General features: G+C 38.0%; 1 protein-coding gene across 1 annotated transcript in view; it reads left to right on the top strand.

The window, feature by feature from the left end:
• Positions 1 to 13,000, top strand: part of PLCXD3 (phosphatidylinositol specific phospholipase C X domain containing 3) — a 217,494-nt gene that overhangs the window by 141,570 nt on the left and 62,924 nt on the right. The window contains exon 2 of the mRNA XM_001371477.4: positions 6,639 to 7,347. Coding sequence (XP_001371514.1) covers positions 6,639 to 7,347 — 709 coding nt within the window. The remainder of the gene's footprint in view (positions 1 to 6,638; positions 7,348 to 13,000) is intronic.

The following is a 13,000-nucleotide window of genomic DNA, read 5'->3' as shown; positions in this document are numbered from 1 at the left end:
GCCAAACTGGATTTTATATTTGACTTTATAGGTAATAGGTAGTCACTAGATTTTGTTGACCTGAGACCAGAACTTTAAGGAAGGTCACTTTGACAGCTAAGTGAAGGCTGGTCTGGAGAGGGGAGAGACTTGAAACATGGTACTGATAGAATTTCTGTGTATGAAAATTCTATGACCTTGTAGACCACCTGGTGATGTACATCTCTGAAATTTAGCAGAATGCTCCTTGAGTAAAAGCATATCATTCATACCCCAAGCCTTTTCAGCTTGGTAAGACCTGTCAAAGATTTCTCTGTGCTGTGATACAGTTTTTGAGAGCCTGTTCAAGGTCACCTTTGCAACTAAAGGAGGATGTTAACAAACATAGAGGCTGTTTCACTAGCTCTATTTTATTTGGTAGCTAAGACTTGTCACATAAAACTGTAGAAACTGTAGTCTTCACTGCCTGGAGGTCAGGTGTGTTAGATTTCACCCTTTCCACAGGTCTGTCTGGTACCCTTAAGGGGACTGAGAGGTGGTAATGCTCTCAGTTAATGGCTCCAACAACACCCAACAATGAGGTTCCCCCTAAGTGTAGGGTTCCCTTCTTCTATGTATTTTATTTTATGCTATTCTAGATATATTTATTTTCTATAATTCTATGTATTATTAATTTATGAAGAAACATTTTCTGAGAAGAGGTTCATAGGCTTCACCAGACTGCCATAATGAATTTTTTAAAAAGGTTAAAAACTCCTGGTCTGACCTACCTTTCCCTCAGTTTACAGAATTTTCTGTTTTTCTCCCACACACTCTAACCCAGTGACTAATGAACGGCTGGGCCTGAGTCAGGGGGAGGTGGACATCCAGTCAACAGACACGATCCTATTTCCTGGCTTTGGATTTGCTTGTCCCAGGAATTGAGCCATGATGAATCAGGGGTAACAGATTCGCAGCTTTGCATCTTAATTCTGTCCTGTATTCTAGCAAAACCTATATTTGTTTTTACTTCTTCTGCCTGCAACTTGAGGCCCTTGTTAGCATTAGTGGTTGGCTTTCTCATTAGGCTCATCCAGGAGAACAGTAGTGCCTAGAATAGAAAAGTTGAGAGATCTTTATTCTCACTTGCGCATACTATATAAATAATTTTTTGAGTACCTACTACACTGCAAGAGAGTCTGGGGGATACAAAAAGAAGCTGACAAGAACTTTTGATCTAGGTAGGAAGAGAACAAAAGTTAAATAACAAAGCAGGATGACAGTAGGAGAGTTCTTACAAGGCAATCCATGATTCTCAGGTGCCAGGTGACTGACTGTTGGGCCCAAGGTGCCTCAGGATTTCAGAGAAGTGAGATCACTAGGGGCTGAAATGATCTGAGGAGGCTACTTGGAAAATGCAGGAACCAAACTGATGTATAGTATGGATGGAATTTGGATGATAGAAAGGAGGGAGGGGAGGTCTTAACACTATATGTCACTTTTATGTGCCTCCATTTCTCCTTGTGTAAAATAAGAAAGAAAAAAAGAAAGAGAGAGAGGAATGCAGATCTGTTCCATCCCAGAAAAAAAATGCTTTTTTGATTTTTTTTTTAAAGTATAACCCTGGAACTCTTTTAACCCTCCTTCCCCCCCAACCTCCAGCTTTATTTTGGTTCACAGCTTGCACAGTTTGAAAGCAGGCATGTTCCACCTCTCCCCTGCTGTTTTCTCTATTCTTATAGAGGTATGGAAATATAAAGTACTCAAGAAACCTGCTGCTTATAAGCAGGATTCTTGTAAATTCAAGCACAAAGCAAGTAACAAGAAGCATAGAAAAGCAAAGGAGAGAGGCCTGGGGAAGCACGTTAACCAGCTGTTTCTTCTACAAGCACAGGGTGCTGATGACTAACAGGAACCGTAATTATCTTGACAAAGTCACAGCCTTCATTCAAAGGCCAGTGCATATATATTTAATTGTCAGTTTCAGGGTAAGTTGAATCCTGGCCTCTTCAGTGAGTCTCACCTCCAAATTCATGGATAAGGTTGAATGAATATTTTTCCTTTGATGTCAGTGAAAACTAAATTTCAGTGGATTTTGAAATGGAAATTACTTCTAAACCAGAAAACTGAGCAATCAGAGAACCAGTTCACATATGTATCTTTCATAAATATTATGGGAAAATATAAGAAGTGAAGTGGGGGAGCAGCAGGATTTAACCACCATCTGATAGTAATTTCTGTAACAGGGAGGAATGTGAATCTTCTGAGAAGGAAGATCAAAGGTACAGAGAAATAAAGTAATTTGCTTTGCTCTAGATTGGAGATGTGGCTGTTTTAGCAGGATGATGGATAACCATATACTTTATAACCAAATCCCTAACCTAGAAAGTGACATTTCTTTTGTTCAGTTTTTCAGTCATGTCTAACTCTTTGTGAGCCCCATGGACCATAGCATGCTGGACCCTTCTATTCTCCACTATCTCCTGGAGTCTATTCAAGTTCATGTTCATTGCTTCTTTGACACTATCCATCCATCTTATCTTCTGCTGTTCCCTTCCTCTTTTGCTTTCAATCTTGCATTTTTTACTTCCCCCCAAATTAATATCTTCTGTTCTTTTACATCACCTTCATTTCCAAACATAACTGTTTTTCCCTTATCTTACCCTTCTAATAACAAAGAAAAGATTTTAAAAAAGCAGTTATGCAAAACTTTTCAATACATCACTTGACAGTACATGGTGTTCTGAAGCCATAGTGCCTTGCTTCTTAAAAGAATGGAGGAAGGTACATTTTTTCAACCGTTCCTCAGGGCTAAATTTTATCTCCAAAGATAGTTTTTGGTTTCTTTCTATTACTGGTCTTTCCATTTGTATCATTAAAGTCAGAATTCATTTGGTTCTCCACATCAGTTCGTGCAAGTCTTCTGAGGTTCCTCAAAATTCTTTATATTCCTTTACACTCATGTGTTAGTTTGTTTGGGCATTTCCCAAAGAATGGGTTACTTTATTGTTGTTGTTTCTGTTTTCTTGGTACTATAACAAATGCTATTATATATACTTTGATGGATATAGGACCACTGGATTGGGCATCAGGAATGTTATCTTGGTCTGATCCCAAAGGAATCTTCTTGCTAAAATGAAAGTGATTTGTTAGGCTTAAAAGAAATTCACTCTAAAAGACTTAAAGAAATTGAAAGGTAAAGATCTTTTCTTCTTTCACATTTCTCCCATAATTATAAAGGCTTGTTTTTTTAAAACAAGTAGAAAACACAATATGCTCATGAACATGCTCAATTTTGCTGTGTAAATTTCCAGACCAAAATCAAGTCATAAAAATGTACCCACTTTTTTGTCCCTGATAACATGATCATTTTTCTCCACCATGTGAAAGGTTGGGGTGGGAGTGGGGGGAAGAAATAAACTCAAGTCCTGGCATAAATAGTGACATTTCTCTTCTGGTTGTTCTTGTTAGTCAGTATTGTGATGGAAAATACAGCAAATCAGAAGTAGAATTTCCTGGGCAATTGGCCCACCTCTGCATTACTCATGGTGTGACCTGTCAGAGGTCACTTGAATCTTTCTGAACCTCAGTTTCTCCATGCATAAAAAAGAGGCATTGCTGATCTGCAATGTTCCTTCAAGCTCAGTCAATTGATATGCCTTGTTTACTGTAGTAAGTACTCATTTGAACCTAGCTCTGCACTCAATTTTGTATATAAAACAATTCAAATAGGTATTATCTCTGATCTGTAGCAAGTCAGGAAAAGGAACTCTTCTGGAAAGAGTCATTTGCTTCTTCATAATGCTTATCCTTTTTTCTCTTTTTAGTTTTACTTTTCTTTGAACACTGAGATGACTTGCCTCGAATTCTAACTGATGTGATATGGAGATTGTAAATAATGGCTTGTTAGCCCTATGCTGGCTCTGTTCAAAGTTAGTGAGTTTCCATGATTTATTTCTCCTTGCAAAACTTTGGTTATAATGGGGCAGAACTGTGCTAAAGTCAAGACAATGAATTGTCATTTTTCTTTGATAAATTTCAATCCAATTAAATTACTTTCTTGTTTGCCTTCAAATATTATTTTATATTATCTTCTAAGAAATCCTACCTTCCATTTTAAAAAAAATAACAAACATTTATTTTTTTTTCTCTTCTCAATTTCATTCCCTCAATGTGTTTGGGAAAACAAAACCAAATGATTCCTTGCATTTATTTAAATTAAAACTACCAATATTTGCACACTTGAAAGTGAAAAATTAAAAATGCGTATTCATTTAAATGACAATAATAAACTCATACATGGTAATATAAATATTACTTAATAAAAAGAACTATATTTTCAGAGGCAAAAACTCACTGAGGAGAATGGCATCATTTTACATATTTTTTCAAATCTTTTCGCTTTCTGGATTAACAGAAAACTGAGATTCTCATATCTACTTCTTCATCCCATCTGTTGTTTTGATAAAAGTATATAAAGAAAATCTAGTGTTATACAGATATATAGTTGGAAAAAGGAGTATTTTAACATGTAATTAAAATCAAATTATTTTTACAAAAATAGTTTTAACTTCTTGGACCCCACATTAAATCTTGAGGGCTTCCAGTGGTCTATGGACTACTCTGAGAAATTCTGGCTTAGCTAATTATCCCTACATATTGCATCAAGAGCTTTAAGTATTGAAAATGAGAAATTCTATTTAACATTTTTATTAGTAACTTAGACAAAGGTATAGGACTCATATGACTAATGTGGTCTGGACTGCAATAAGAGGAGCACGGCTTGCAGGAATTGGGAGGTGATAGTCATACTGTTCTCTGCCCTTGTTAGACCTCACCTGGAGTATTGTGTTTATTTCCGGGTCTCATGGTTTAAGAAGAATTTTGATAAGTTGAAAGGTGTCCAGAAGAGGGCAGCCAGGATGCTGGGGAGTGTTGAATCCACATCATGTAAGGATTGCTTGAAGGAACTGGGAATGTTAAACCTGAAGACAAGACACAGAGGAGAACATGATAATTCTCTTCAAGTATTTGAAGGATCCCTATGGGGAGAAAGGAGTAGACTAGTTCTTTTCAGTCCAGAGGGCAGAACTGGAGCAATGGGTAAAAGTTGATAAAAGACTAATTTAGGCTTAGAGTTAAGGCACGGGAAAGCATCTTGACAAATAGATCTGTCCAAAAGAAGAATGGCTACCATTGGAGATATAGTGGGTTTGAGATCTTCAAGCAGGAGCTGAATGACCTTTTGTAAGGGATATTATAGGGGGGATTCTTTTTTTTTTTGTATAGATAGTCACTGAAATCCCTTTCAACTTTCAGATTCTATGAATTAGTGATTCTTTGCAGTCTAAACACATTCTTCTTTTCTCTTTGATAAGAGGCACCAGTATGCATGAGTTTGGTTTTTAATTTTTTAACACATCTTGGCCAAGAACCAAAGAATTATTTTTCAACATTAAAATTAAATTTTGAGTAATTTCTGACTTTGAGATTGATTACTTTTAAATAGGAGCCTGTCCCTCTAAGTTCATCCTGAATATGGTTATTACCAGATGCCTTATTTTTAAAAAATCAGTTGGGTTTCATTCTGCTAGAAGTTTACTCTTTCTTCAAGATTTCAGATCTAATTGATTTCAAAGAATGCTTCCTTATGTAGAAGGAAGAAATATGTGGAGCTAATAATGTTGTTCTTTTGTGTGGAAGCTCTAAAGAATTAGCACTAGCCAACTGTTGCCTACCACAGAGGAAATAGCAATTCAAAAATGGGAATTACTAAACAAAATGGAAGGGATGGGAAAATATGGGTGATACCTTGGGATTCCTAATGGCTTTCAAAACTCTTCAAGTGTTCCTGTGTGGGTGACTGCTTGTACCACATACATGAAAGGCTGGACCAGATATGTATCTCAGGAATAATGATGATAATAATAATAATAACTAACATTCATATAGGGCTTTAAGGTTTTCACAGTAATTTACATATATTATTTCATTTGATCTTCACAATAACACTGTGAGGTAGGTGTTGCTATTATTATTCCCATTTTGCAGATTAGGAAACTGAGAATGATAAAAGACTAAGTGACTTGTTCAGGGTCACAGAGCTAGAAAATATCTGAGGCAGACTTCAAACTGAGGACAGTAGTATGAATAGGCTGTGGTGATCTTTTAAACTTTACTCAGAAAAAATTCCCCCAACATTTCCAGTTCCTTCCTGATATAAAATTAATCTATGCAGCACACATCAGGAAGAAAAAATTTTAAGCAATCTTGTTTAAATGGGAGTCCATATGGATAAGAACTAGTGAATTGATTTTTTCTTGTATCATATTGAATTATATACAAATCTAGATTACAGTCTCACACCAGTGCACAAAGTCCAAAGAGTAGAGTGGGTACAAACTTAAATCACTGAGATTTATGTGGCACATATGTGAAGGACACATGTAGCCATAACAACTCTCAAGAAAGAAACTTTAAGTATTGATGCCCTTTTCTTTTTCAAAAACTGTCCTTCCAAATTTCCCCAATGGGTGTAGTGTTGATGTTGGATAGGTGACTAAGTCTCTAAGTGGGGCTGTTCCCAGAAATATATGGAGGTCCCTTGGAAGGGAAGATTAAGTAATGATATGATTTTAAACATTTTTATCTAACTGTACTCTGCCTTGTCATCCTTTTAGGATCTCATGATTCCTTCAGTTTCTACATTGATGAAGCCTCTCCAGTAGGACCTGAGCAACCAGAAACTGTCCAGAATTTTGTCTCTGTTTTTGGAACTGTGGCTAAAAAGCTGATGAGAAAATGGTTAGCAACTCAGACCATGAATTTTACTGGTCAGCTGGGGGCTGGAATACGGTACTTTGATCTCCGGATTTCCACCAAACCCAGAGACCCTGACAATGAACTCTACTTTGCTCATGGTCTGTTCAGTGCCAAAGTAAATGAAGGTCTAGAAGAGATTAATGCATTCCTCACAGATCACCACAGGGAGGTGGTGTTCTTGGACTTCAACCACTTCTATGGAATGCAGAAATACCATCATGAAAAACTCGTCCAAATGCTGAAAGACATCTTTGGAAATAAAATGTGCCCAGCGATCTTTGCCCATGAAGTGAGTCTGAAGTACCTGTGGGAAAAAGATTACCAAGTCTTGGTCTTTTATCACAGCCCAGTTGCTCTGGAGGTGCCATTTCTTTGGCCTGGGCAGATGATGCCAGCTCCTTGGGCCAACACAACAGACCCTGAAAAACTGATCCAGTTTCTCCAGGCGTCTATTACTGAGAGAAGGAAGAAGGGCTCTTTTTTTATATCTCAGGTGGTCCTGACCCCCAAAGCTAGTACTGTGGTCAAGGGGGTGGCCAGTGGTCTCAGAGAAACAATCACAGAAAGGTAAGAATCTTTTAGAAGTACTGTATGATATTTCCCACCTCCTAAGATAAGTCACTTATATTAGTGTACATAGAAAAGCTTTACAAGTAAGTAGAGTAGGTACTTATTTACCTACTATTAGTTCAGGAACCTGAAACCTCCTCACCACTTTCCTCAGTGTCTATCCTACCATCCATGTCAAAACATCTACAATTTCCCTATTATTTATATTAAGGGATTGAAGGCTGCTATAAGAGTATAAATACTTTCTGAAATAGATGATACATTGAGACGATAATTTGAAAATACTTTTTATAAATAATATATTTAAATGTAACCTTCCCCCACACCATTATCAGATTCTAACACTGCATCTTAAATTAGCTGATTGAATTAGCTAGTCATTTAACGCAGTGACAATTTTGATCATGGATGGTCATGGATCACTCCTTTCCTCACCCTCTTTTCTCTCTCTCTCAACTCATTCCTCTTCATCCTATAGTCATTCTGGTAGGTTGAGATTTCTCCATTCATGAGGCCCTATTTAAATTTCCTATTTACAAACCATCCAAGAGGACTCCAATTATTCTTAGGGTTTTTTTTTAAACTAAACAGAAGACAAATTAAAAACTAGAATTATATAACAATCTAGATTGCAGTCTCACACCAATGCACAAAGTCCATAGTGTACAGTGGATACAAACTTAAATCACTGAGGGCAATGTGGAACATGGATGAAGAACACATGTGGCCTCAGAAACTCTCAACAAAGAGCACTGATGCCTTTTTTCTTTCTCAAAAACTGTTCTTCCAAATTTCCCTGATGGGCATGTGCTGATGTTAGATGGGAGACTAAGTTCTAAGTGGGGCTGTTCCTAGAGTGTGCTATCTCAAAGGTATGGGTCAATGCACTAGGCAGCTCCATTATTATTGCCCTTCCTTTGCCAGAATGGGCTTATTCCTACTCCTCAGTGGCACCCGTCATCTGCAATTGTACTAGTTTCCAATTCAGCAAATGCAATTAGCTGAGACAGTACTTTGAAAGATTTTAGGTTAAGATTGGCAGAAAGCTTTCCAGGCCTTCTCCTTCTGGTGGATATTGAGGATCTCCTCTTCCTCCTTGGTGACAGGTGGCAATGCAGAGAAATATCTTCTTTCCTCTTCTCTACTCCATTAGCAGTAGGTAGAATTGCCTTCTTTCCTCTTTTTCTTTTCTTCTTCACCTCCTCAGTAGTAGGTTGCAAATAGGATAAAGACAAGGAGCCTTTCTTTTGCCATCTTTCTAGCAAAAACAATCAGGCAAGGACAGCTAGTTGGCTCAGTGGATAGAAAACCAGTCCTGGAGATGGGAGGTCCTGGGTTCAAATCAAACCTCAGACACTTCCTAGCTGTGTGACCTTGGACAGGTCACTTAATTCCTGTTAATTAACACACCTCAAAAAGCTCCCTGATCCTCAGTTCCTTGGGTATAAAATGGTGTAGCTAAACCAGGCAAAGTCTTTGTCTATCTTGATATTCCATGATTTTAGGAGTCCTATTTTGAGAACTAGAAGAGACCTCATCAAGAGGTGGTATCAAATTCAAATAGAAATAAGGGCCACATAATGACCTAGAGGACAAATACCAAACATTTTCCTCCACATTATTTTATTTTTCCATTTGAAAAAATTTTGAGTTACCAATTCTTTCCTTCCCTCTATCCCTTCCCTCCCCCAAACTGCTATAGATTTAAATGTGCACTCAGCAGCTTATTAATCTTACATATATTTTATCAAATTTTTATTTATTTTCTTAAATACTTCCCTATTATTTTTGGGCAGCATTTGGGAGTATTGAGAACTGCATGTGTCCTGCAAGTATGTGACACCTATGACTGAGTCCAACTCCTTCATTTTACAGATAAAGAAACTGAGGCCAAGAAAGATGAGGCATGTGAATTAGAGTCACACAGGTATTATGGGAAAGCCAGTGTTTGCACTTAGGTTGTACAACTCCCCAAGGTCAGTATTCTGACCTTTTTGGCACCCTAGACCAAAATGCCATCCACAGTGCCAGCCCTTGGCGATCAGGACATAGTAAAAGCTAATGATAATAATTAGCATGTATATACTACTTTAAGATTTGCAGATGCTTTACATATACTGTCTCAGCTTATCCTCTCAAAAGTCTCCCAATGTAGGTGCTATTATTACCTCCATTTTACAGATAAGGGAACTTGGACTGAAAAAGGTTAAGTGATTTACTTGGGATTGCTTAGCTTTTAAGTATCAGAGGCAGAATTCGAACTCATTCTTCTTGAGTGCAGGGCTCTCTCTTTTGTATCATCTACCTGCCCTACATCTTTGAAATAAACATCTCTTTGTAAAAGCTAATTGATATTGATTGAAATGAAACTGGCATGGTAGGCACTGCTGACTAGTGGTGGGAGGAGAATTCACCCAGAAATGGGAGATCAAGCTGATTTCATTAGAGATGAATCATCCGAACCCCTCAAGAATATCCCTGGATTCCTGAAGGGGCGATGTAGCCGGCATTAGTCAGGAAAAATGAGAACAGAACATATCCATGATATTCATGCATATAATGTATGTGCATACGTGTTTGTATGTATACACACATATGTAAATAATGTGTTGTCTTTTATATGTGTGCATATATTATGTGATATATAACAAATATATTTGAATAAACACCTACATTAGAGAAGGGAATGGCCAACCACTCCGGTATATCTGCCAAGAAAACTCCAAGTGGGGTCACAAAGAGTTGGACACATCTGAAATGTCTGAACAATAGCAAAACACACACCTATACATGTACTTACATACATATGATATGTAAAGGAAAGAGAGAGGTAAGAGTTTCTCTATACTTTGTTTATGATACCTAATATTTGGGTTCACAAAACTGTGAACACATGCATTCAGAATAGAGTGTTTGGAGATGTGGGCAAATCTTCAGGAAACCTAAATTCAGCTTGCATCAAGGTGCTATAAATTTCAGTCTGGTTGCTGGTGCCAACACCGGAGCAGTGTGTTCTGTCCCTGCCAATGGTGTCCAAAAAAATCCAGCAACAACAAAAACCCCCACAGATTTGTTTCTTAAAAACCTATTTTTAATTCATTTTAAAAATGCCATTCTCTGCACCTACACCCCCACAGATTTTACACTTCTCAAAATATATGCAACTTAAATCAAGTCTATTGCTAAGATGCAGACACTTATTAAATTATAGGTACTTCCCATTTCCAAAAGCTACTCAGATTTCTTATGAGGATTTTCAAAGGCTCAGAGCCTTTAATGGCAAAATGTTTGCAGATCTAGCTCCGGTTCTTTCTGTACACAATGCCAAACATTCAGAGAGCTGAGAAGATCCAAATAATGGCTGGATTTTTCACTTGGTTATTTGCCACCATATAGTCACATTGCAATAACTTTGCAATTTGGCTCCCTGCTGCGTGTCTCTGCTCTAACCAGTTTAAAAACAGATTCTGACATTTAGAGCTACAAGGAGACTTTGAAGTCTAGTCTAACCCCATTGTTTTAAAGATGAAGAATAGAATTCCAGGGGAGTAACACTACAAGTCCAGGGAAGGTGTCCAGGTGACAGGAAGCTACCACTTCCAATGTGATTTGAGATGCACATGCCCCATAACATGCCTCCCTGTCATCACATAACATGATATTTAAAACATGTAATTTCATCAAATATTTGCTAAGTGCCTACAGTGTTTAGCCCTGGTGGAACTTATAGACTACTAGGTATGAATATCTATTTTGACATGAAAAGTTCATTAAATTTAAAATAATTAGTTTTAAAGGGACACAGAATCAAGGAAGGCTACCTGAAAGAGGTAGCATTTCTGCTAAACTTTAAAGGCTTAGTTTGTAGGCATTGTAGGTTTAGTGAACATTAGAAACCAAGGAGGAGAGCCAGGAAAGCATTGATTATGATCGGACAACAGTGAAGAGTTCATTTTGTTAGGAGTACAAAGTACATGGAGGAGAAAAATATGAAATGAGTTTTGAAAAACGGAATCTTATTAGGCAATTAGGTGCCAGAGTGCATAGAGCCACTGGGACTGGAGATGGGAAGACTTGAATTGAAATCTGTCCTCAGATACTTATTAGTTATGTTATGACATTGGACAAGTCACTAAATTTCTTTCAGCCTCAGTTTCCTCAACTGTAAAATGAGGTTAATAATAGCACCTACCTTTCAGGGCTATTGTGAGGATCAAATGAGATAATATTTGCAAATTTCTTACTGCCACAGGGTATGATGTATAGAAGGTAGTTAATCAATAGCTTTTTTCCTTCCCTCTTACCAAATTGGGAGCAATACAAGTACCAAGTACCAAGCAATGGGAGATGAATTTTACTCAGTTGTCAAGATTCTTGGGAGAAGTGATATTGATTAGACTTAAATATAAATTATGAAAATTATAATCATCCATTTATTAAAAGACCATTTAAAAATGCATATGAATTTCTTCAGATGGGAATGAAACCTCAAAATGTTTCCCCTTAATCTATCAACCCCCTTTAAAATGTCATCCAGAATTAATTTATCATATTGGCTTGTTAGGGAGGTGAAAACCTAGATTGGATGCTCATATAGGAGTTCCTGGGTAACCAGAGAACAGGATGCTACTATTTCCAGTCTATTCTTGCAACTCCAGGACAACTGGGGCTTTTCCTCAGGGCACTGACATGTATAAGTTGCCGTTTGACTTCTTCCTGGCCCATACTCTCTGTGCCCTATAGTTTCCTTTGATTACCCCAAGCCACTACTTTTTTATATCCTTCACAATTCTGATCCTCTCCATTGACCTGTCTTCCCCACAGATACACAGCCTCTTCTGGGCACTTGCCACCTCCTACCCACTCTGACTCTTCTGGGGCTTTGAGGGTTAGAGGACAGCCCCACACCCCAAATCAATTTGTCACAGGTGCCAAATTCCTATTTATTGCTGCAAGAGGTCTAACCAAAGACAGAATGTAGATACTTCACAGTTTTGCTTAGTTAATGGGATTCTGGGATGGTAGGAGGCTAGAACATTCTATGTGAGCACAGTTTCCTAGGGGTACTATCAGAATGAAGCTCCTATTGCTTCCCTAGGAGAGTTGTCCCCCATATAATGACTCCAGCATGACGCCATGAGATGCTTTAGAGTAGCTGGAGGCATGGTTCATTACATATCACAGAGAGGCTTCTCATACACATAGCCCTCTCCCTATTAGCCCCAGACAAACTATTGTTCCTCTCAGGGTTGGGGTCGATCAACACCTATGCTCTACCATCTGCTGCTGAGTTATCTGGAGCAGACAGCTGTGGGACCAGTCACCCCTGGGAGAACAGATCAGCCAGTAGAACACTTGTGCCACCTGGGCAGTGTAGTAATTCTGAAAAGACTTTTCTTAGGAAATCTCTGAGAAGAAAAACTGGGTGTGGGTATTGTAAGAGTGGAGCACCACTCAAAGTCTTCAGAGACAATGTTGCCCATAATCCCTTCCCTTGTCCACTCTGCTAGAGAGTTATACTCCCACGAGGTCTTAAGCAGTTCAGGGAATCTGAAAAATGACAATTAGGCAAATCCATTCCCCTATCTGATGTGAAAGTGAGAGAGAAGATGTAATCTTGTGGAAAGAGTTACTTTCACAAATTTAAAAC

The sequence above is a fragment of the Monodelphis domestica genome, chromosome 3, assembly GCF_027887165.1.
Source record: "Monodelphis domestica isolate mMonDom1 chromosome 3, mMonDom1.pri, whole genome shotgun sequence".
Taxonomy (NCBI): Eukaryota; Metazoa; Chordata; class Mammalia; order Didelphimorphia; family Didelphidae; genus Monodelphis; species Monodelphis domestica.
This window is presented reverse-complemented; position numbering and strand designations above follow the sequence as displayed.